Source organism: Antedon mediterranea, chromosome 8 (assembly GCF_964355755.1).
Source record: "Antedon mediterranea chromosome 8, ecAntMedi1.1, whole genome shotgun sequence".
Classification (NCBI taxonomy): domain Eukaryota; kingdom Metazoa; phylum Echinodermata; class Crinoidea; order Comatulida; family Antedonidae; genus Antedon; species Antedon mediterranea.
The window spans coordinates 22,894,169-22,919,630 of record NC_092677.1 but is presented as its reverse complement, the minus strand read 5'-3'; the positions used below and the strand labels follow the sequence as shown (position 1 = coordinate 22,919,630).

At 35.6% G+C, this 25,462-nt stretch overlaps 1 protein-coding gene across 1 annotated transcript in view; it reads right to left on the bottom strand.

Annotated features, from left to right (window-relative positions):
• Positions 1-25,462, bottom strand: part of LOC140057720 (uncharacterized) — a 98,916-nt gene that overhangs the window by 55,040 nt on the left and 18,414 nt on the right. The window contains exon 3 of the mRNA XM_072103440.1: positions 24,678-24,785. Within this exon, the coding sequence (XP_071959541.1) occupies positions 24,678-24,785 (108 nt within the window). The remainder of the gene's footprint in view (positions 1-24,677; positions 24,786-25,462) is intronic.

Here is a 25,462-nt window from a genome sequence, read left to right as displayed (position 1 = left end):
CTCAACCACCCTTTAAATGCGCAGAACTTGAAGCAAGGGCGGAAATTAAAAAATCGTCAAAAATCTACACAGTTGTGACAAATAATAACGCTACTGTCGACCAACTCTTAAAACGCTACTCTTCCTGGTACCGGCTAAAGCGAGCTGTGGCATGGATTATGCGCTTCAAAACCTTTATGTTGAAACCTGCATGCCTATTTACTGGGAAACTAACAGTAAACGAGCTTAAGAAAGCAGAAGAATCCATCATCAGGTATATTCAAACAAATAGCCTGAAGCCTGAGCAGATTAATTCGCTTAAAAGGTTGAATCCTATCCCGACAGAAGACGGTCTGTGGCGTGTGGGAGGTAGATTAGAAAAGGCAAATGTATCATACCAAACCAAGCATCAAGTGTTGCTACCAGCAAATCACCATGTTACTAAGTTAATTGTCGAACATCACCACTTGAGAACGGGTCACGCTGGAGCTGAACGCACTTTGGCTGAAACCAGACTAAAGTATTGGATTGTTCGAGGTCGCCCCACCGTGAAAGGTATCTTTTTCAAATGTATAACATGCAGGAAGTTGAGAGCAAGAACAGAAACACAAATGATGGGAAATCTTCCTGAAGCCCGGGTTAAATCAAATGAAACGCCGTTCAATAGAGTAGGTATTGACTACTTTGGACCGTTTGTAATAAAAAGAGCCCGTAGCGAATTGAAAAGATACGGATGTATCTTCACTTGCCTCGCCACTCGAGCCATTCACTTAGAGGTTTCACACACTTTGGACACAGACTCGTTCATTAATGCCTTACAACGCTTTATTGCACGACGGGGCGAGCCAGCCGAAATTCGCTCAGATAATAGCACGAACTTAGTAGGTGCTCAACTGCAATTAAAGCAAGCACTTAAAGGATGGAACCAACATAAGATAGGTGACTTCTTGCAACAAAAGGAAATCGAGTGGATATTTAATACTCCTACTGCGTCACATATGGGTGGAGCCTGAGAGAGGCAAATTCGTACGGTGCGTTCCGTGCTGCGTGGCGTATTGGGTCAGCAGAAACTGGATGATGAAGGATTTTCAACACTGATGTGCATATTAGAAAGCATAGTGAACAGTCGTCCCATAACTAAACTTTCCAGTGATCCAGATGATCCCTCGCCCCTTACACCTAACCACCTATTGCTTATGCGTGCTGGACCCTCATTACCTCCTGGCATGTTCTTTAACCAAGACTTGTATAAGCGTCAAATTCAGTATATGGCGGACATCTTTTGGAAACGATGGTTAAGTAAATATCTTCCTGCCCTACAACAGCGCCAGAAATGGTTAAAACTAAGAAGAAATCTACGGCAAAGGGACCTGGTTCTAATGAACACACCTCGTTACCAATGGCCTTTAGGATTGATCACCAAGATTTACCCCGGCACCGACGGACGGGTTCGTTCTGTTGAAGTTAAAACCCAAACGGGTGTATATGATAGGCCAATTGTTAAAATTTGCTTACTAGAAGGATGTATGTAATTAAATGTAGTTAGATTCAGAAAATCAGACAATTAAGGATACACCATAATATTGATAAATTCTTAATTTTGCAAATCCGTGCTAAAAACATGGCACTGGGTTACTTATTATTTATTACTTGATAGGAAAAATACATTATGTATACAATGTATTGGGGCCGGGGTGTTAGTGACGCAACGCTTTATTTCTGCCTGTAACTAAAATTAAATAAATATTCAGTCTTTGCTGTCAAATTCTGATAGTAACACTTAACGGTCTCGCACCGTGTTCCTGTGTAACCAGATACGCAGCTACAGAAGTATCCATTGGTGGAGGTGATTGAACAAACTCCACCATTTAAACAAGGAGAAGATGAGCAGACTGTCGTAACTAAATGGAAAAAGTTTTACAATAAAAAGAAAAGGGCAGCCAAAAACAGAGAAAAAACAAATGAAACCATTTTCATATAAAGATACCATGGAACCACGTCAGGTCAAGTTCAATATTGAATATCGAAACGTGGCAGGCTATAGGCGCTTGACCTTTGACAAGTAGTTTTAAATTATAAATTTATAATTTAAAACTACGATACTTAGTATTATTCAGGAATAGCCGCTCCATAGTCTCTTTGCTTTTCTTCCTTATATCTTATTCTTATTAACTCAAAATTATTTTTACTAACAAACATTACTATTTATATGCCTACTAGGCTAGTGTGTAAACATTATTGACATAATTTCATTATACATCCACATACAGTACAACTCTTCTTAACACTTTTTTCAATCTTCTATCAACTAAAAGTCGTAGTTAGTCATGTCTCGGGTCACATTCTATGGTCACCGTACAGGTAGGCTACTACATCAGTACTTCTATGAATGGATGACTAGTTGGTGACAAGAACGCTAGTTGGTCATACCCAGTACCGTTTTTTATTTTACGATTATTCGGGAAACCACCTCACGACAAAATGTAATTCATTGAGACTCTATCTATTCTAAGAGAATCTATACCATAAAACAATAACAAACTAAACAGAAAACAAATTGTTAGTGTCACTGCCACACATCCTAAAAAAAGTTTATTTCAACACCTACAGTAGTTAGTAGCACAAATTTTACCCACAAGTGTATTACTTCTTGTTATGTATCATCTGACAGGTCTTTTACATTTATCATATTCCTTCCTCTCTTTAATTATCTTTATTATATTGATTCTTTCACCCAAGGTATTTGTCACCCGCTTAAACAATATTTTACTCCCACCTAAAGTTATTTGTTGCCTACCCTTAATTATTTACAACCCACCCATTTGGAACCATCCTAAAAGTACTGTCATAGTAAAACCTACAGATTGTACATTACCTTCACAATTTGTTCCTGAATAACCAGATGGACACCGACAAAGGTAGGAATTATATGTTGTACCTTGGAAACAGGTCCCACCATTCACACATGGGTTATTTGAACAAGGATTTTCATAAAATAAACTCAACATTATTTGTTTAATATTTATGTTAGTGACGCAACGCTTTATTTCTGCTATGTTAAACTGCACCTGACATAATATGTAAATTTCCCGTTCTTTTGTTTCTAATATTCCCTTTTACTGTGCTGTGCTTATCGTTGTCGTTCTTTTCATTTCGTGAGTGGTAATCCTATACATACCTTTGTATTACACCAGACAGGCCAGTGATGTAAGTTCGTTATTTGCTTCCTTTGATTACTCTCTTTAGCTTAGTTTAGGCTTAATACCATTTCTACATTTTGCTAATTCAACCTGGATACATTGTAGTTCTTGCTTTATTGTATTATTTTGTTACATTTTCAGTTTGAACCACAATAAATCAATTGTGAAGTGCAAAACCTGGTTGGAAGTTTTTTTTGTTGTATACCGATTAACGTACGACGCTACGAGCGTTACAATTTAGGACTACAGTATGTTGTTTAGTAAAAACAATTCAACCTTAAAAAAGAAGTCTGTGATCACTTGAATATAATATAAATAAAAAATCATTTGTAAGTGATGCAACCAATGATGCAACCAATAAGTATAAGAGACAGATGTATTATGTATCAGTTACAAATCTAAACAACCAAGACAAAAAATGAAACAAGCAAGTTAGGGCCTCCTAAAGCTTCATTCATCACCCTAAATAATAGCTACTGTATTATGCACAGATTGTACATTACCTTCACAATTTGTTCCTGAATATACAGATGGACACTGACAAAAGTAGGAATTAGATGTTGTAAATTCTGGTAAGGTAGAGTGAAAAACAATTTCAGTATTGAAATCGCTAAGGAGATAGTGTAAAAGGGTCACATGTGCATCTCTCGCCACCTGAAGATGCACATCCTGCTTTTTGGAAAGTTGATAGGTCGGCTTGAACAGTGAAATCTATGGCCCTGTTTCAAGTAAATACCGTATTTAGTACGGTATTTTTTTAATGCGGAAACAACTGGAACAAAAGGCGGGTCCTGTAATTTTACCTACTAGAGGGTGAGCTCGCTTCGCTCGCTCCCCCTCTAGGAAGTGTAGACGATGGTTCTCGGAATGATAATGTTCTCCTTATACATTTTCTGTCGGTTACCATTATTGAAAATGCTTGACATTCGTAAAACTTAACTACTTTGTTTCACAGTGTTTTAGATGATTAATAACATTTTAAAGTATAGTTTTTATTGTTTGGTAGGGCCCTTTGGGGAGGCGGAGGTCATTTGAGGGAGGTGCTTATTCTAGGGATATATGTTAAATTTTTTAGTTCTAATAATATGGTAACATTTATAATCAAATGAAATCCTCTCATAGATATGAAAAGTGGTAAAAAAGAATAACAAATGCTTAGTAAATTGCAGATAACAGTGCGGTGAATTCTACTACAAATAGTATAATTGTGTTATTATAAATATGTGGATGGACGTTTATTAGATAGTTGGGTTGTGGGGGGGGGGGGGGGGGGGTTATTATTCAAAGTGATGTTTTATTGGAGAGGCGTTTATTCAAATGAATACCATCCTAATAATTATTAATACATTATTTAATTTAATCATCTTTTGAAACTAACTGCCGTGACAGAGTGGGCCCAAGAAAGAAGACATTACGGCTTGCAACATGGGCAGACATCTCGGTCCTAACGGGACACAGGAAGATAGCCTACAGTTATTCCTGCAAGCTTACTCAATAAAACTCAGCTATCGGGATTTCACTCGAAAAATGTCTTATCAAATCTCCCTATGTAATTTTATAATACTATTCCCCACAATATATTCTGATTCTTTATGGCGTATATTTAATTTGATCTTTATTAATTTGCAGTATAATTCCTATTATTTAACTACTGTACCTTCACACACGTGTGGTATGTTTTAAAATAAACAAAAAACTGAAATGGCTATGATTAATGGCCAATTTTTTTTTCGTCTTCCAAAGGGACACTGGATGGAAAGTGCCTGTTTCCAGTCACCTTTAGGGTCAAATCTATTATTTTAACTGCTCCCTTGTGTATAAAAGAGAGAAAATATTTGAAACTAAGGTGAACTTATCTTAAACCCGGAAATTACTTTGACCGGGAAGAATTGAAATTGAGAGGAAAATCCAATGTTGAAATCATAAATGTTGTTAAAAAACTCTTTATAATATCTTCCTAAGATATAAATATGGAACAATAGCGTCGGCGTGCACACTAATGTTATCAAATCTACGTTTCGCGGTACATCTCGGATAGATAAGGTAGGTATCCAAGGCGGAGATTTGTAGAGAAGTTTTTGCATTGTGCTCGCCTATGTCAGAATTAACCATAATTTATATATAGATGCTACACTGTATGTAGTATGTATACAGTATGTGTATACTGGGTCTAGGACAACTACCCTCTGGACAACTACCACCCGGAAAAAAAAAACCTGGACAATCACCCTCCTAGGACAACTAATCCCCGGACAACTATCTCTTAGGACAACTACCCCCTAAGAAAATTACCCCCTAGGACAATTAGCCCCTAGGACAACTACCCTCTAGGACAACTACCCCCTAGGACAACTACCCTATAGGACAATTACCCCCCCTAGGAAAACTACCCACTAGGAACAACTCCAGCTTACGATTGGTAACCAAAATTAACAAGCTGCTTCTTTTGGTGCTAATTGTATTGTAAAATCAAATGGTGTGTAAAGAGGGGACTACGAGGGCATTGTACCACACTATACATTTAACAATATTTGACGTGAAATTATTAAAACATCAACGTATGTACCTAACATTTGTAGTCTATTTTGTAATAAGTGTAGCGATATTTATTTTTTTTAAACTTCTAGGACAAACTATGAAAAATGATTTCCTCACTTGGCGCAGTTAGCTATGTTTTCAGCAACAGCAGCGACTGGAAAAAAAGGCGGTACCCGTAATTTCACCTATGCTACACTGTGTGTAGTATGTATACAGTATGTGTATACTGTATAAAGACACAAAATAAAGAGCAAAACTAACAAAATGTTATTTTCTTCAGGTCATATTGGCATAATCTTTCTGTCGTAACTAAGTGGAAGTGTTTTACAATAAACAGAAAAGCTTGGGCAGCCAAAAACAGAGTAAAACAAACAAATAAAACATGGATAGATAATAATAATAATACGAATTTGTAATGCGTCAATTCCAGCAGTAAGTGATCAAAGGCACGGAGTAATTTATAAGAAAAGGGTGAGTTTTCAAGGCAGATTTAAAGGCGCAGAACATGATCTAAAAGAGGCGGGTAGGTTATTCCATAAGCGAGAGGCAGCAGAAGTAAAGGTGCTTAGGCCTTAAATTTTAGTGTTAAAAGTTGGAGTGGAAAGGAGGTTTTTTGAAGACGAGGGGATAACAATGATATAAAGCAATTGTAAAGAAATTGATGCTTTGATCTTAGATTTACAGCTGTCATCTAGTTCATCTGAATAAAAAAGTAGGACAATTCCTTTCGTGATGGCTCTGCAGTGATGATAAGGAATACTTTTCAAGTCAAATTATTGAAGTCAACACTTGTTGAAATAAAATTGAAATCGCAAAACGACACATCATTAAGCTGGCCCAAATGGTCATATCTTCGAAAAGTCTCATTCTCATAATGCATTTGGACCTTTTAGACGTTACTAACATCCTGGTTTTGGGAAAGTTGATAGGTCGGCTTGAACAGTGATATTCTATGGCCCTGTTTCAAGTAAATACCGTATTTAGTACAGTATTTTTTGAATACCATTATATATACGGTATATATTTGGTAGCGGAAACGACTGGAACAAAAGGTGGGTCCCGTAACTTTACCTATGCTACACTGTGTGTAGGATGTGAGTGGTACACCTGTATTATGTTGGATTTGTCAACAGGAAGGCCATAAAGCAAAGTATTGTCCCAATCAACATGATACTAGGTGAACAGAAGGCAAGGAAGTCAATGCCGAAATTAATGAAACTTTTAGTCCTAAATTGTTACCTTCCACCAAAAACTATCTACACAATGAAAACTCTCAAGACATTTCAACTACCGAAAGTATTAAACTCAATTAAGATCAAGCCGGGACAATACTGAATGATTACGATATCTTACCAGAAAATAATGATTTATGTATTATTACTAATAATAATGTTAATAACCTATGTAAAAGTGTACATTCTTTAAATATTAGGTTAACTTGTAATAATTGTTTTTTAAACTTTAATTTATCTTATATAGACAATAATCTATTTACTTATCCAGATAGTTGGTGGTGTAATGATTGCTTTAGAAAAATTGCCATATCAGAACTTCCTTTTAATAATAATCCCTTAAGTTACTCAAGTTCTGATTATTCTGATATTATTTATAAAAAAGGTTTTAAAATTGCTCATTTAAATATCCAGTCACTTAGAAATAAGTTGGACAGTGTTAAAACACTCCTTAATGAACATAATTATGATATATTTTATTTTGTATAACTGAAACTTGGCTAAATAGCAGTATTGATAATAATGAGATATGGATAAATGGATATGAAATATGTAGACTGGATAGACAACTTTCACAATCAGGTGGTGGAGTTTCATGCTATATAAAAAATGGTATCCACTTTAAAGAGATCTACAATTTTAGGGTTGAAACTATTGAAGCTCTCTGGGTTGAATTTAACTTGCCATATTCTAAACCATTACTTTTAGGAAATATCTATAGACCACCAAGTGCAAAGGCTGAATATTTAAATGAACTTAACACTATGTTTCAACAATGCACCTCTACAATAACGATGTTGTGATCTTCTTAGGTGATTTTAATTTAGATATAAGTAACAAGAAAAATGCAGGTAAAATTAATAAATTGGCCAAAAATAGTAATCTAAACCAACTAATACACGATTTTACTAGGATAACTAATACAAGTAAAACTATAATTGATTTAATATTTGTTACAAATTTGGATATTTCAACAGCAGGGGTGTCAAGTCTTGGTATAAGTGATCACTCTTTAACCTATTTAATAAGAAAAACCAAAAAAGTTAATATTCCTCCTAAATTTATTAAATCTCGTTCTTTAAAAAAAATTGATGAACATAAATTCATTGATGATCTTGAAAGTATTGACTGGGATCAGATTAAACTCTCAACAGATGTTAATTCAGCTTGGTTACTATGGAAAAGCTTATTCAGTAGCCTATGTAATTGCCATGCCCCTCTTAAAACAAAGAGGGTCAAAGGCTCACTTCCTGAATGGATAACAAAAGATGACATAACATTAACTAAAGATAGGGATTATTATTATAAAAAGGCTCATAAAACTAATGATTCTAAAGATTGGGACAAAGCTAAACAAATAAGAAACAAAGTGAACAATCTCAACAGGAACCTAAAAAAGAAATATATATGTATAGACTGTCTAATGGATGTCCATCTTGAAAAATACCCGCACACAATAATACGAGGATGCTTCGCATTTACCTATCTCCTCCTACGATAATTGCTTTTAATAGCTGAAAACCGGTTGAACAGCTCAAATACAGCATCATAATGTTAAAGACAGGCCGATTTTCTTTAAAAAATACTATTTTGATAGATTTAATATACAAATGTATTGATTTGCGATGAATGGAACATTCCAAATTATTTGGTTTAACACAAGTAGGTAAATTTATGGGCCCTTCAAGAAATAAACTTAAAAGCTAGTGGCTAGTTGTTATTTATACTAAAGGGTAAACTAATTTATGCATCTCTGTATCAAGTCAGCCAATACAAAAAACAATCAAACATGTTTTTAAAAATTCTATCGAATTGTTTTTTAGTGTTACTCTATTTATTCACTCAGGAAGGCCGGGTGGAAACAGGCTGGGTGACAAAAGGCCGGGTGGCAACAGGCTGGGTGACAAAAGGCCAAGTGGCAACAGACCGAATAGAAATATGCCAGGTGCAACAGGCCTAAGGTGGCAGTAAAAAAAACCAAAAAAACTGCGATTTTAAATGTACGTACCGCAGGACAATAATACATGTCGTTTACAGGAACGAATAAATAGACACGGTGATTTATGTAAACTTGTCAGAAAATGAGACCAATTGTTTGATTCAAATTTAAAGAAACTTAATTTGTGTTTTGTATGTAACATCAGGGTTGAGGGATGGGGAAGAGGATGAGTGCAAGGGTTAGGGAACAATTTTTAAATATATTCTTTATCCATTCAGTAACGAAATATTAATTGTTTTCATGCTTTACAAATAATATACCACTTATAAACACAGTAAAACATTGCGATTTAATACTTTGTTGAAACTGTCACAGTCATAGTCGATTGAAATAGTACAGTACATGTAACGATACATCACTACAATGTTTATATTTTTTTTAAATTACAGTATTAATACAAACGTTGAGAAGCCACTGTCAGTAATAAAGTTTATTTGTATATGTGTTTATATAATGTAAAACAGTTTGTGACTCAACTCAACTTAATTAGTAGGCCTAATGGTTTTCAATTGTTCCTTAGAGCCAATTCATACTTAAGCTGGTTCCTACCCACCAAAGTTGTTCTGCGTTTAGGGCATATTTGATTCTTCGTACTGTAAGCCTATCCTATACTGGCTTTACAACGCTACTCATGCCATTGAGGGGGAGGGTGGTGGTGTGGGTGGTGGTTTAACTGCAATAATAAAGTAGATTGTACAGATATAGACGGCAACTGAAAACGCTAGCTCATTATCTGTTTTTAAAAATACCTATATCCAACCTCTGAAGCACAGATTGAAAAAAAAAAAAATCAAATTTCTGTTATGAGTGTACTTGCCTTTGTGTTATTACGATGCCTGAGGGAATAGACACTTGTGGAAGAGAGATTGGAATATTCCATTTACCGTCAAATGTATATTAAATCTATCAACAATTTTTTTTTTTTAAGAAAATCGGCTTGTCTTCAAAATGATGATGCTTTACTCAAGCTGTTTAACCAATTTTCAGTTATTAAAAACAATTATCGTAAAAGGAGATAGGCAATGCGAAGCATCCTCGTATTATTGTGTGCGGCTATTGTGTACACCACGATCGGAAAACACCCTTATTTGGGGCAAATCGTTGAACTTCAATTTGTTTTAATTGTCCATAACTAATTATCTAACTCAACTTAATTAGTAAACAGGGTTACATTTGGTGGTTAAAATCAGTGCCTTATATACCATCAATTAAAAATTCTAGAAGTAACGCGCAATTTACTAAATTTTGCCCTTACCTAAATTTATAAATAGATAACTATATTTGGGTACATTTTTTGTCAAATAAATAATTTACATAATTTCAATTCAATAATTTTAATATTTTGTCAAAGGGGTGAATTCAAGATTATACATTTCTGAGAATGTGTCAAAACAATATATACCATATATGTATAAGTGTACAAGTCGCACTTTTGACACGCAAATTTGACCTCTAAATTTTGGGTGCGTCTTATACACAGGTCACTTCCTCACACAATCTAAAAAAGTTCAGTAGCCTCCACACCTAGCCTACCTAGCCTATTAAAAATAGTGTACTACTCTGCAAATGCAGGCCTAGCTAGTTACTCTAACCTGTCTAATCACGGTTGATCACCACATTGTGGTAAAAAGTTAATTGAATTTTTAATTAAGGTAAATTGTCATCCTCGGTATTAATATTTACAGTACTTGCAAGAGATATTCTGCGCGTGTGTATTTCTAGCAGCATCACAGCACAGTACTAAAAAAAAGAGTCCATTAATTACGGTGGTGTCACATTTCAATTACACAATAACTATGTGTGATCAAAGACGCGGCATCCCGGGACGCTTCTGTTAAAGTGAAACCGGTATTCATGAAAGTAGACGAAGTAAATACTGTCAGTGATAAATATGTTGAACCACAAGATATTTATAAAGTACTGATGAAGTGTGTTGAAAATCGAAATATTACTGGAATACAAAGGATCAAGAATTTGTGGAGATTATACATAAATTGCCAAGAAGATAGAGTAAAGCTGATAACAACGGGACTGAATATTAAAGGTAGGAACATACAAATATATGATAAAAATCCATACCTACAATACAATATAGACTCTATCAGAGTCACAGTGAAAGATTTGCCGCTCTCGGTAGCGGATGACGAAATACGGAAATCCTTGATACGTTTTAACGTTAAAATAAAAGGTGACATTCAACGTATGAAGCTAAGGGTTGATGGGCAACTCACTAGTTGTCTGAATGGCGATCGGATGTTTTACGTTGACAAATTACAAGCACCATTACCAAGATTCCTGAGCATAAATGACTTTAAAGTTAGGCTCTTCCACAATGGGCAAACAGATGAAAGGATCAAATGCTCAAGGTGTTTAAAGATCGGTCATAATGCATCCAAATGTTCAAATAACATCGTATGCATGGCATGTGGATTAGAAGGGCATAGAAAAGATGAGTGCAGTGCGGAAAAGTTATTACTTAACGATTCTGGAGAACAAGTAATTCAAGATATGTCTGAACGTGTCATTGTTAAGAACAATACGAAAGATGCTAACACACATGAAAACAAAGAAATTATTAATGAAGAAGTTTCAAGCTCGGAGGAAAGTACAGGCAGTGAAGAGGAAGACAAGGAAGAAAGTGAACGGCATGAACTTCAAGAGAAGCAAGGCAAGATCACGGACTTCCTTAAACAAGCCTCAACCAGCGAGAAGAAGGTAAAGGGAAAAGAGGTTAACACCAACGAACAAAAGGATGATGAGGAAAACATATCTCCTACCTGGCCAGGCTCAAAGAGAAGAAGAAAATCCAGTAAAAGTAAAAAACAAGTAACTATAGAAAAGTGAGAGTGTTATACTATAATAGTTATGTGCATGCTACTTTCGTTATTTTCCTTTAATACGGGTATTTATGTGTGTACGTATAATTACCAATGGTTCTTTAAATAAATCGATCAATGTTTAATTCAAATTTTCATTGTATCTCATTAAATATACGAGGTTTGCGTGATAATACCAAGCAATTACAAATTGAAAAATGGTGTAAAGATCAAAAAACGGATGTGGTACTGTTACAGGAAACACATCTTAACACAAGATTTATTTAAAAAATTCAAATCGATTTGGAAAGGTGATTGTGTACATAGTATTAATAACTCGACTAGTGCAGGCGTGTCGATTTTATTTAGAAAAGGTTTCAATTATAAAGTGATAAAGCAAAGTGTAGATAAAAATGGGAGATATATAATTATTAAAATAGAAATTAATAATAAGATTTTTGTGTTCATTAATGTATATGCCCCAAATAATAGCAAAATGAGAAGCACATTCTTTAGAGATTTAAATAATATCATTTCAAATTTTATTGATATTGACAGTGATAGAATTATTTTGGGGGGTGATATTAATTGCGTACTTGATAGACGATGTGACCAAAAAAATAGTGCTGATAGAAAAGACACATCTGTGTTTTATGAACAAATTGATGTTAAAAGATGCATGGAGAATTACAAATCCAAACAAAATACAATTTACTTGACGTAGAAAACATAACCAAATTTATAGAAGACTAGATTATTGGTTTACCTCTAAAAATATTGTTGAATACAATGAAATAATATCATGTGATATTAGGCCAGCAATACTAACAGATCATCAAGCAATATCAATTAAAATTGGGTTACATCAATCTAAAAGGGGTCCTAGCTATTGGAAGCTTAATAATGATTTGCTGAAAAATATGGATTATCAAGACCATATTAGGGAAATTATACATAATACCAAATACAACGAAAGTATCCTTAGCCCTGATTTAATTTGGGAACTTATAAAAGTGAAGGTTAAAGACTTTTCGATTTTTTACAGTAAAAAAATAAATAAAGAAAAAATTAAAAAAAAGGAAAAACTTCAGAAGCAATTAAAAATTCTAAATGAAGCAATTGACCAGACTTGCACCCGTGAAAATGAATGTATTCTGACTGAAATGAGGTATGAGCCTTAACAAAAGAAAAACAAATGCCATGTGGATTGGTAGAAATATAAATAAAATGATGGAAGCTATTACCAACATATTATATAAATAAGTTTGGAAATGAAAGATTGATCTTTAGTATGTCAAATATTAACCTGGTAAATTGCATTACTTTGAAAAACATTCCTCTTCCTTTTTATGTGTAAAAAGAGTTACTATGAATATGTAAAACAATTAGCAACAAACTCAAAAGACCAAAAACCTTTTTGGGCGTTCGTTAATGCTAAAAGACATAAATGTTTTCCAACAAGTTTTAAGTTTGATAACATCACAACAGATGATCCTAGTTTAATTGCTAATAAATTTAATACATTTTTTCATAGTAACTTTTCTAAACCTGTACCCAATAATAACCAGATGATATCTTCATTGGTTGATCCTCCTCTTTCTGATCTGCTGATCAATGAAGCAGATGTTAAATGTCTGATTTCTTCATTAGATGGGAATAAATCCCCAGGGCCTGACGGTATCTCCCCTAAAATGCTTAAACTGTCATCTTTCACAATCATTGGTGTCTTGACTGAGATATTTAATATCTCAATTAAAACCGGTAAAGTCCCAGCTGACTGGAAAGTAGCCCATGTTGTACCAATACATAAATCAGGCCCTGGTGACAATGTTGTAAACTATCGCCCCATCTCCCTGACGTCAGTGGTCGGGAAAATGCTTGAGCGCTTTATTGGAAAGCACATGGTTTCTCATGCTGATAAACTTGGCCTTTTGCCTTCCACACAACATGGTTTTTGTAACAAAAGATCGTGTGTAACACAGCTTGCCACAATTTACCACCAATGGGCTAAATGTTTAGATGTAAACAAACCGCCAAGAGTTGATGCTGTGTTTTTAGATTGGTCCAAGGCTTTTGACAAGGTTTGTCATTCACTTCTCATTAATAAGCTACAAAAATATGGCTTTGCCGGTAAGCTCATGAGTTGGTTACAATCTTTTCTGATTAACCGTAGCCAAGCAGTGTTATTCAAAGGTTCACTTTCAGATTGGAAAGATGTATTATCGGGGGTACCTCAAGGTTCCGTGTTGGGACCTATTCTTTTTAATTTGTATACATGTGAGCTCCCATCAGTAGTTAACTCAAATATTGCATTATATGCAGATGATACTGTGTTGTTCAGAGTAATAAATAATCAAGATGATTGTTTGAAGCTTCAAGACGATCTAACTGCCATATCCCTATGGGGCAATGATAATTATATGTCTCTAAATAACAGTAAATGTAAGGTTATGTCGATCTCTAGATCGAAAGTAAAACAGTATTTTCATTATGAAATTGATAATAAAGTACTAGAAAGTGTAACAGAATACAAGTATCTTGGTGTTACCTTGTCTTCAGATTTGAAGTGGAATAAACACATCTCTCTGACTACTGGTAAATGCAATAAACTTGTAGGATTTATTAAGAGGTGTGTTAGAACCAATGATCAGACCGTTTTTCCTAAATTATTTAAGTCTATCATTAGGCCTGTAATTGAATACGCTTCACCTGTCTGGTTTCCATTTCTGCAAAGCACCATCAATCAGATTGAATCTGTTCAGAGACGCTTTACACGATCATGCTTCCCACGTTTTTTTCACATGGATTATGACATGCGGCCGTCATACGAACAAAGGTTACGGACTCTAAAATTACCCACGATTTATAATAGACTTAAATTCATCCGTGTTAAATTTGTTGTGAAGTGCCTCTGTACAGATTTCCTAATTGATGGTGCTTTGCTACCTAAACCTGTTGAACGTAGAAGTGAGAAACTTGTTTTCAGACATGAGAAGTCTCGTACTAATGCTTTTTTTTTATTCTGTTTTTATTTCATTTCCACGGATGTGGGATGAGATTCCGGTATATATAACAGACATGTTTATTTATAATGATTGCAATTTTTATTCTGTTTTATATAAATTCTATGTTACCGGGTTGTTAAATGTTTATCCTTGTTAATGTTATTTTGCCACCAGCACTATCAGGAGAGTCTTTTATAGCGATATTTTTTGCTTTTTGACAATCCGCCAGGATAGTGTTCTGCGCTTTTTCTCTGCTTGTTGTTGTTCTATGTTATATATGCTTTTTGTATTGTTTTTGTATTATTTTTTCTGGATAATAAATGAATATGAATATGAATATTCCTCCTTTTTATTTAAAAGTGATACAATGTTGTACTGAATTTAACGAAAACTGCTGCCATGAAATCAATACTTATGAAGAAGTTGTTAATCAAAGTTTGTGGGGAAACAAATATATTGTGTACAAAAAAAGGTCTTTGTTTTATAAAAATTGGTTTGATTCAGGATTTAAAAAAATATTTGATATAATTAATTTTAACCGTTTGAAAACATCTAATGAAATCCTTGAAACACTACGTAATAAAATAAACTGGCTCATGGAATATGCTTCCTTAGTTGATGCTATTCCAAAAGATTGGATTAATATAATAAAAAATTACAACAAGAACGTGCCTACAAATATAAAAGATGAGTGCATCATAACTAATGATGCCTATATGCTGGAAACAAAACTTATATATTTGTGCTTTATTAAAGAAAAATTTATTTATCCGCATGTAATGGGCAAATGGAATATGGCCTTTAACACTCAGAAAATAAATTGGAGTGACGTTTGGATAAAAAAAGTGAAAAATGAAAAAAAAAAAAATATGCACAACTAAATTACAAGCTGTTGAACAAAATTGTTCCGACTAATCAAAGGCTTCATAAGTGGAATGTGAAAATGAATAATGTATGTGACTTATGTGGGGTAATTGAAGACGAAAAACACATGTTTTTTGAATGCATACGAAATAAAACTTTATGGAAAAATATAGATAACATTTTTAAAAATATTGACAATGGCAGAAGCTCTTTTAGAGAACTTCTTTTAGGGTCTGATTGTGAATACAAAAATGACTTATATTCAATTGCTGTCTTCTCAATATAATTATAACATTAAGATTTTAACTGAATTAAACAAACCAGTGTGTAAAAACTCTTGGATTGTATTTAAGTCTATTTTTAAGGATCTGAACAAACTAACGCTCATATAATGTTAAAAGAGTTACCGGTACCTAATAAATTTTTATGAAAATTATATATATCTTGATTGATGTATTTTTTTTTTTTAAACGTTGTTTTATATCTTTGTATATAATGTCTATAAGATGTATATAAATGGTATGAATTAACAGGGTATGAAACAATACGGTATGTATATGTATATATTTAATGTATTTGTGGGTGTCTGTGTACAATGTGAATAAATATAAGAAACCATGAAAACAGGAGGATAATATTGGAAACAATATGTGAAAAACTAAAATTTACAAAAATTACTGATATTTTTTTAATATATATAATATAATTAAAGAAAGAACATATGAAGACAGATATTACTGATTTATTTGTAATGTATTTAATTATGATATGAAAGAATAAAGGTGGTGGTTCACGCCACAAAAGAGAAGAAAAAAAACTATGTCCCTTGATCACGGTGGTTTATTTTATTACATCTCTATGTCAACAATCACATATTTTTATAATCATGTAGGCAATAGTTCGTATGTCAAGCGACATCTAAAAGAGCTTGTTGTTATTGTGTTAAGAAACTTCCTGTAGTGTCGTGTTTGGCACACTATAGTCAGTTGTGTCGCGTTTGGCACACCATAGTCAGTTTTTAGTAATAAAGCAAAGAAGTAGTAACTCTCGCAAAATCGTGTCTTATATTTCATTCGTATTACACAACATTACATTGGCGACGAGAATGGCGACGTTCACGATACCCGCACCAATGCCTCTAGACATGGATTCAGGCAACACGGCTGAAAGTTGGCGTCGATTTGCGCAAAGATTTGGTAATTTCGAAACAGCGACAGGCGTCAACGTGAAGCCCAAGGCAACACGAGTTGCCACACTCCTGTCGATAATCGGACAGCGAGTCCTGGAAACATACAACACGTTTACGTGGGACACCGAAACTGACAAAACAAAGATCGGCCGGGTCTTAGCACAGTCCAAGAAATTCTGTGACGGGAAGCGCAATATCACGTATGAACGATATATTTTCAACTGCAGGATTCAAAAAGAAGGTGAGAAATTTGATTCCTTTGTTACCTCGCTGAAAAGTCTAGCAGAGACATGCAAGTTTGGTACCTTGAAAGATAGCCTCATTCTTGATAGGATCGTAATAGGAATCAATAATCCAAGCCTACTGCGTACAGAAAATCTAACATTAGACACAGCAATATCCAAAATATGAGCAGAAATGGCGGCATCCGAACAGATTGAACAAATGGCACGAGGCTCTAAAAAATCAAGATGACCTCCATTCCGACCTCAAGTGCATGCACAAAGTTCGCAATCAGCTAACAATCGATCAAAAAAACAACATACTCCTACGTGATCACCGCATAGTCATACCCAAGGCACTTAGAAACACAGTAATAGACATCGCCCACGAAGGACATCAGGGCATAGTAAAGACCAAGCAACTCCTCCGACAAAAAATATGGTTTCCCGGAATAGACAGCATGGTCGAATCAAAAGTAAAACACTGCATACCATGTCAAGCGATGGTGACTGAAAAAAATAACGGACCATGGGAGGAAATTAGTATTGACTTTAAAGACCTCCCTACTGGCGAGCATCTTCTAGTGATTCTCGATGACTATAGCTAAGATAGACACAGTATTTGCTAATTTTGGAATACCCAGTATAATTCGCACCGACAATGGACCACCATTCAACAGTCACAAGTTTTCTCAATTCACGAAGTACCTTAGCACTCATCACCGCAAAATAACTTCACTATGGCCGCAAGCAAACGGAGAGGTGGAAAGAGTAATGCGTAATCTGAAAAAGGTCTACAAAAACGCAGTGGCCGAAGGTGTTAACTATAAACAATCACTCAATCAATACCTCAAAAATTACAGAGCCACCCCACACAATACCACAGGCAAACCTCCAGCATCCCTGATTTTTAGACATACCTTCAAAGTAAGACTCCCAGAAATAATCAAACAATCAAGCATTAATCAGAATTCAGTCAGAGATAAAAATAACGCACCAAAATAAAAAATGAAGGACTACGCAGAGAGACGAAAGAAACCTCGAAAGAAACACATTGAAGTTGGCGACATGGTCCTTGTAAAAGAAAGCAGCATAAACATCGACAAAAACACCATATAAAACTAAACCATACAGGGTAACTAAAAAACAGAACAATGACAGCACGTCGCAAATACAGACAGCGAAGACGAGTATCTTACCGATGACGATTCTCCCGGAAAACATCCCATAACAACAAATAATGCAAGGCGCAATCCTCAAAGAATTCGACAACCACCAGTTTATCTCAGAGACTATGTTCCATAAGTTAATTGTAACTCTGATAGTATTAATAATGATCAGCATCGATAATTACAAAACCTGATAACCTGGAATCATAACTATTAGTTAACTCATAATAACATTTCTATAACACCGCAGATTGTCAATGCTTGGCAACCAAATTGTTTAAAGTTATTGTGTTTAAAGTTTACTGTATAGTTTTTATTTAAAAGATGGAGGGATGTAGTGTCGTGTTTGGCACACTATAGTCAGTTGTGTCGCGTTTGGCACACCATAGTCAGTTGTTAGTAATAAAGCAAAGTAGTAGTAACTCTCGCAAAATCGTGTCTTATATTTCATTCTGTGATGGGTTTGTTACACGGAAGTGAGCCATCTAGAGTAAAAGAGAGGAGGAATAAAGATGGACGACAACTACAACGTGTTTTGTTATGTTCTTATTGTTGGTTTCAGCCTAACGAGCGAGCCCGTAACAAATTGGGGGGTCATCCGAGAACAAAGTACGGAATTGTAGTTGTAGATCGAACTGATGGTAATTTTAGTTACTTATTCTAAGCTGGTTTTAGGTTTAGAGGCGTTTTATAACGAACAAGGTTTGGCGGTCGTCGAGCCAGTACACTGTGTTGTTGTTTTAGGCTTGTGTAGGCTTGCCTGTGATACCAGAAGTCTGTTTGGCTTTGATTTTAGGGGTCTAGTTATTGAGACCACGGCTCACGGTAGGTTTAATATTGTGTGGGCTTGGCAGGTAATTTATTACTGGTGCCTTAATTATCGTCATATTGGTTATTATTTTAACCTGTGTTTTTGTTTGTTTGTTTCAAATAGAAACTATGTCAGAAAGTGATTTTGACGAGGAAATTTTGGATAGCATGTCCATTGAGGTGGTAGCTCAGCTATCAGAAGAACGTTTGCGACTCCTAGGTACTAGGGTTGGAGAATCTATAAATGATTCCATGAATAAATATGACTTGATAAATGTGATTGGAAGTCATGTTGGTTTAATTACTCATGAATCCGTAAAAACTGCGGGGAATGAGGTCGAGTTGGCTAGAATCGAGTTGGAACGTGAACAAATAATTTTTGAAAGAAGAAAAATAGAGATTCTAGAGATGCAAACTCAAAGAGAAATGGAAAAAGAAAAACATGAATTTGAGTTAAGGAAATTAGAATTAGCTAACCAAATGGGTCACACCACATGGGTTTCTACACCTAATGATTCAGAGCTAGAGACATATTTTTTGGCTTTTGAGAAAATTGCTAATAGATTAAAGTGGCCTGCTAGACACTGGACTGTGTTGTTACAAACTGCTCTTGTGGGTAAAGCCCAAGAGGTATTTTCTGCATTGGCTGATGATCAATGTGAAAGCTATGATGTGGTTAAAACTGCTGTTTTGTCAGCTTATGAGTTAGTTCCAGAGGCGTATCGTCAGAAATTTAGGAACTTAGGTAAACCTTATGATCAAACGTTTACAGAATTTGCACGTAAGAAGCAGATTCTTTTTGATAGATGGTGTAGTTCGGAAGGAGTAAAGGGTGAATTTGGAAAGCTTCGTGAGCTTATGTTAGTTGAGGAGCTTAAATCTTGTTCCCCTACTGAAGTTCGTACACATCTAGAGGAGCAGAAAGTGGATAATTTAATGAAAGCGGCTTCTGTTGCCGATAATTATGTGCTCACGCACAAGGTGGTGGATACCAAATCGGTTTCAAAATTTGTTGATGAAGGTCCAAAGTCAGAAAACTACAGTTAATAGTAGTAGTAAATTTGTCAGAATTTGTTTTTACTGCAAGAAAAAGGGTCATATAAAGGCAGATTGCTGGCTGTTCCAAAACAAAGCTAAAGGGGATAATAAGAAACCCCAATCACTTCCAAACACGTTAGTAAATACAGTCCCGTTGAAAGTGACAGAGAGTCATGACGTTGATGAAAGTGACAAGTTGATCCAATCTTCAGGTCCGGAAAAAGTGCAAAAGCTATTTAAGCCTTTCCTCTCTACTGGTTCTGTAGCATTGATCAACGATGTGAATCTGAGTAAAGTTCGTGTCTTAAGAGACACAGGGGCGTCACAATCCCTGATAATAGAATCGGCATTGTCATTTTCAAACGAGTCTTCTGCTGGAGCAAGTGTGCTCATTCAAGGTGTTGAAGGGGGTTATAAGGAAGTCCAACTTCATGTAATTCGGATTGAAACAGATATTGTTAGCGGAGATTTTGTTGTTGGTGTCGTTCCGAGTCTTCCAGTATGGGGTGTCACACTCCTTTTGGGGAATGATTTGGCCGGAGACAGAGTGACAGTAGAACCGGTTGTGTGCAAGAGTCCTGTTGAAGACGAAAGCACGGTGTGTTTAGAGAAAGAATTATCACATGTGTTTCCATCATGTGCGGTGACGCGATCTATGGCAAATAAAACCATAGATGAGAATGAGAGTATTGACTTATGTGATAGTTTTTACCGAGACATTACGGATCGCGTTTCCTAAGAGGCTGTCTGCTCAGGTCCCGAGTCACACACTGCCCAGGCTGAACAACAGCACCCAAAAGTGTGTGATTTCGGTCCGACAGTTCTCAATCGGTCTAGGTTAGTGGAAGAGCAGAGTAATGATCCTGATTTGGTGTCATTTGGTCAGCAAGCTCTTTCTGTAGAGAAAATGTCTATTGTTCCTGTTTGTTATTATATAAAGGATGGCATACTTATGCGTAAGTGGAGGCCACCAGATATTCCAAGTAGTGATGTTTGGAATGAGATTCACCAGATAGTTATTCCTAGTGGATACCGTCAGGATATTATTGGTATTGCGCATGATGATCCTCTTCAGGTCATTTAGGTGTCAATAAAACGGTAGACAAAATTCTCAGGCATTTCTTTTGGCCAGGTCTTAGAAAAGATGTGTCTAACTATTGTAAATCCTGTCATGCGTGTCAGGTAGTGGGGAAGCCTAATCAAAAGGTTCCAGTAGCCCCACTTAAGCCTATTCCTGCATTCGGTGAACCATTTTCAAGAGTTATTGTTGATTGTGTGGGACCATTACCACGTACTAAAAATGGAAATGAGTATCTATTAACAATAATGTGTGCATCAAGTAGGTTTCCAGAAGCGATTCCTCTTAGGCGTATTACAGCTAAGAATGTTTTTAAAGCATTAGTAAAATTCTTTACATGGGTAGGATTGCCTAAAGCTGTTCAGTCCAATCAAGGATCAAACTTCATGTCAAAGATATTTAAACAAGTCTTAGAGCAGTTAGGTGTTGCCAAGTGCTTACCATCCACAGTCTCAAGGGGCACTTGAGAGATTTCATCAAACACTTAAGAATATGCTTAAAACCTATTGTTTTCAATGTGAAAAGGAATGGGATGAGGGAGTTCCCTTATTTTTATTTGCTGTTCGTGAAACAGTGCAAAAGTCCTTAGGGTTTAGCCCATTTGAGCTGGTGTATGGTCATTCGGTCCGAGGCCCTCTTAAAATAGTCAAAGAAAGGCTGTTAGGGAATGCAGAAGAGTCTGTATCGATACTAGATTATGTGTCTGAATTTCGTGATTATCGTGCTCGTGAGATGGCTAGAAAGAATCTTGTGAAGGCTCAGGGTAAAATGAAGAGATTGTTTGAAAGGAAATCAGAAAAGAGAAGCTTTAGTTCAGGTGATGAAGTGTTAGTTATGTTGCCTCTTCCCAGTCAACCATTATCTGCAAGATTTGCTGGTCCTTACAAAGTACTAAAAAGAGTAGGAGAAGTTGACTATGTGTTAGATACTCCAGATAGGCGTAAGAAGAAGCGACTGTGTCATATAAACATGTTGAAACCATACGCAGCGAGAAATAATAGTGATACCTGTACGTCAACACCAGTTACGTGTGTTGTTGAAGAGAATTCTGAAGAGTTTGGGGATCCTGATACATGTGTTAAGTTCAGTAATTCAGATGTCCTTGCAAACATTGAAGAGAAAGTTGGTCATTTATCTCGTGATCGTAAGGTTGAAATTGTTAGTTTGATATTTGGAAATCTGCAGTTGTTTTCAGATGTTCCAGGTCGAACGAACTTAGTGGAGCATGACGTTAAGACAGCTGATTGTTCACCAATAAAACAAAATCCATATAGAGCAAATCCGTTCAAGATGAAGATATTACAAAATGAGATTGATTACATGATTAAGAATGATATAATTGAGCCTAGTTGCAGTGCTTGGAGTTCTCCATGTATATTAGTTCCGAAGCCAGATAAGTTTTTGTACCGATTATCGGAAGGTTAATGCTAAATCTACTACAGATTCATATCCCATACCGAGGATAGATGACTGTATTGATCGTGTGGGTAGTGCTAAGTTTGTCAGTAAATTTGATCTTCTAAAGGGTTACTGGCAAATTCCTTTAACCGAGCGTGCGAAAGAAGTGTCAGCTTTTGTAACTCCTATGGGTCTTTATCAGTATAAGGTCATGCCTTTCGGTTTAAAGAATGCACCAGCCAGGTTCCAGAGATTGGTTAATGGTATAATTTCAGGGTTGGAGGGCTGTGAAGCTTATATAGACGATTTGGTTGTTTATAGTGATACATGGGATGTCCATGTGCAGAGAATTAAGGCATTGTTTGACAGGTTGACAGCTGCAAAGTTGACAGTAAATTTGGTGAAAAGTGAGTTTTCCTGTGCAGAAATTGTGTTCTTAGGTCATAAAGTTGGTTGCGGAAAAGTGAAACCATTAAGTGCTAAGATTAAGGCAGTCTGTGATTTCCCAGTTCCAAAGAGTAAGCAGGAGTTAATGCGGTTCCTGGGAATGGCTGGGTTTTATCGACGTTTTTGCAGAAGTTTCTCAACGCTTGTAGCTCCATTAACGAATCTGCTGAAAAAGAATGCGAGCTTTGTGTGGTTGGAGGAATGCAGTGATGCGTTCTTTAAAGTTAAAGCAATGTTATCAAACGAACCGGTGTTGATGGCTCCACAATTTGATAAACAGTTCTCGTTAATGATTGATGCCAGTGATGTTGGTTCTGGTGCTGTGTTGGCGCAAACAGACGAGAATTGTGTTGACAAGCCTGTGTGTTTCTACTCGAGAAAATTCAACCAGCATGAGAAGCGTTATTCTACTGTTGAGAAGGAGACATTAGCTTTGATGTCAGCGTTAAAGCACTTTGAAGTGTATCTTGGATCTACTCCGTTTCTAATTGTAGTTTGGACTGACCACAACCCATTAACGTTCTTGGCAAGAATGAAGGACAAGAATCAACGCTTGTTGAGATGGAGTTTAGCAGTTCAAGAAATGAATCTGGAAATTCATCATATCAGAGGAAAAGACAATGTTGTAGCTGACGCTTTGTCAAGAGTTTAGATAAAACATGCATGAAATGATTTTAAAAGTTTTGTTGATTTTGAAAGTGTTTATTTAATTATAATATGTTAGTTGTGATAGAGTGATGCATTAATGGCATACACAGATTTAAAGTAATTAGAACTTGTGAAATTTTAAAGAAGCAGTTGAAGTAAATTCATATCAACGACCTGTTAAAATAACTACTGTATAAGAAAAGATTTAAGATATTATAGTAAACAGTTATAAGTTTAATCATATCAAACTTTCTTTAAGTGGGGGTGTGTGATGGGTTTGTTACACGGAAGTGAGCCATCTAGAGTAAAAGAGAGGAGGAATAAAGATGGACGACAACTACAACGTGTTTTGTTATGTTCTTATTGTTGGTTTCAGCCTAACGAGCGAGCCCGTAACAATTCGTATTACACAACATTACAATTCCCCTAATCTCTAATGTATATGGCCAACAGTGCTGGCCACCAGGCAAGGAGCACATGGTTTGTGTCTCTCTCTCCTCATACAGACTAGCCTCTGCTGCTGTATGCATGCATATATATGGAAATAGGCAAGATTTTCATATACCATACATGATTTTCCTGGTTTATTATCAGCCCTAAAAACTGAACATTATTTGGATTTTATATAATGGTCATACACACAATAACAATGTATATATTTAAATAATATGAAATTAAAGTCACTTAAATAGACATAGGCTAGCCCTACCGCACACAGTGCATCTTAACTGAAGAAATTTGGGGATTTCCCTTTTCATGGAACGTTCACTAGAAGTAGAGACTGATTACGATGTAATAAAGGACAAACAAAATTATATCATCTTGATTCTAAAAAATATCCTAAATATCATTTTTTTATTATTAAAATATCATTGTTTTATTATTAAAATACCATTGTTTTAATTGTAAAACGTTTAAATTTTGGCCTAGAAATAGGTGCATCTTATACATCGACTACATAAAAAATACTATTATCTCAGTCTCCGTTATGGGTGCATCTTATACACAGGTGCGACTTGTACACCAAAATATACGGTATGACTTACATTCACATGTAGTTCCAGTGTAACCAGTTTGACACAAGCATGTAGAATTAGCCCCACTTAAACTACATAATCCACCGTTCTGACATGGGTTACGTGTACAAGCATTGTCTGTAAATGATAAAAACACAGTAATAAAAATAAAGTGATTAACAAGAACTTGTTTCTGAATATGGTTTCATGATAATCTGAGATATCAAGCATTAACAATACCGCATATACGTAAATGTAGTGTAGACAGTATGGGGAAACTTGCATTTATAGATTGCACATTTGGTGTGGCCATAAATGCAAGAAACTGTGTCGTTTCCTGACCAACCATACAGAACTCTTCCTGGGGTGTAAACATGTCACAGTAGTCTTCGATGGCTATGGGTATAAACCTTCAACAAAAGACCACAAACATAAACGTCGGATTGCAGGGCAAAAGGTTTCGCAGACACTACGATTAACACCAGAATTGATCATTTCTTGCGACAAGGAGGTCTTTCTAGCAAATTAAAAGAACAAATCTTCACTAATCAAAATGATAACTACTGAGCTTATGCATCACAATATCTGTGTGCATCAAGCAGAAGATGACGGAGATGCTGATGGCCTCTATGATATATCTAAAATAGTTATAGGTGACAAGGAAGAGTTTCTGTTGAAGTATGGTTGGTCAGTAAACGATACGGTTTCTTGCATTTATGGCCACACCAATCTATAAATGCAAGTTCCCCAATACTGTCTACACTACATTTACGAATATGCGGTCGACTGATAACGCTATCCAAACAGCAGGGTTA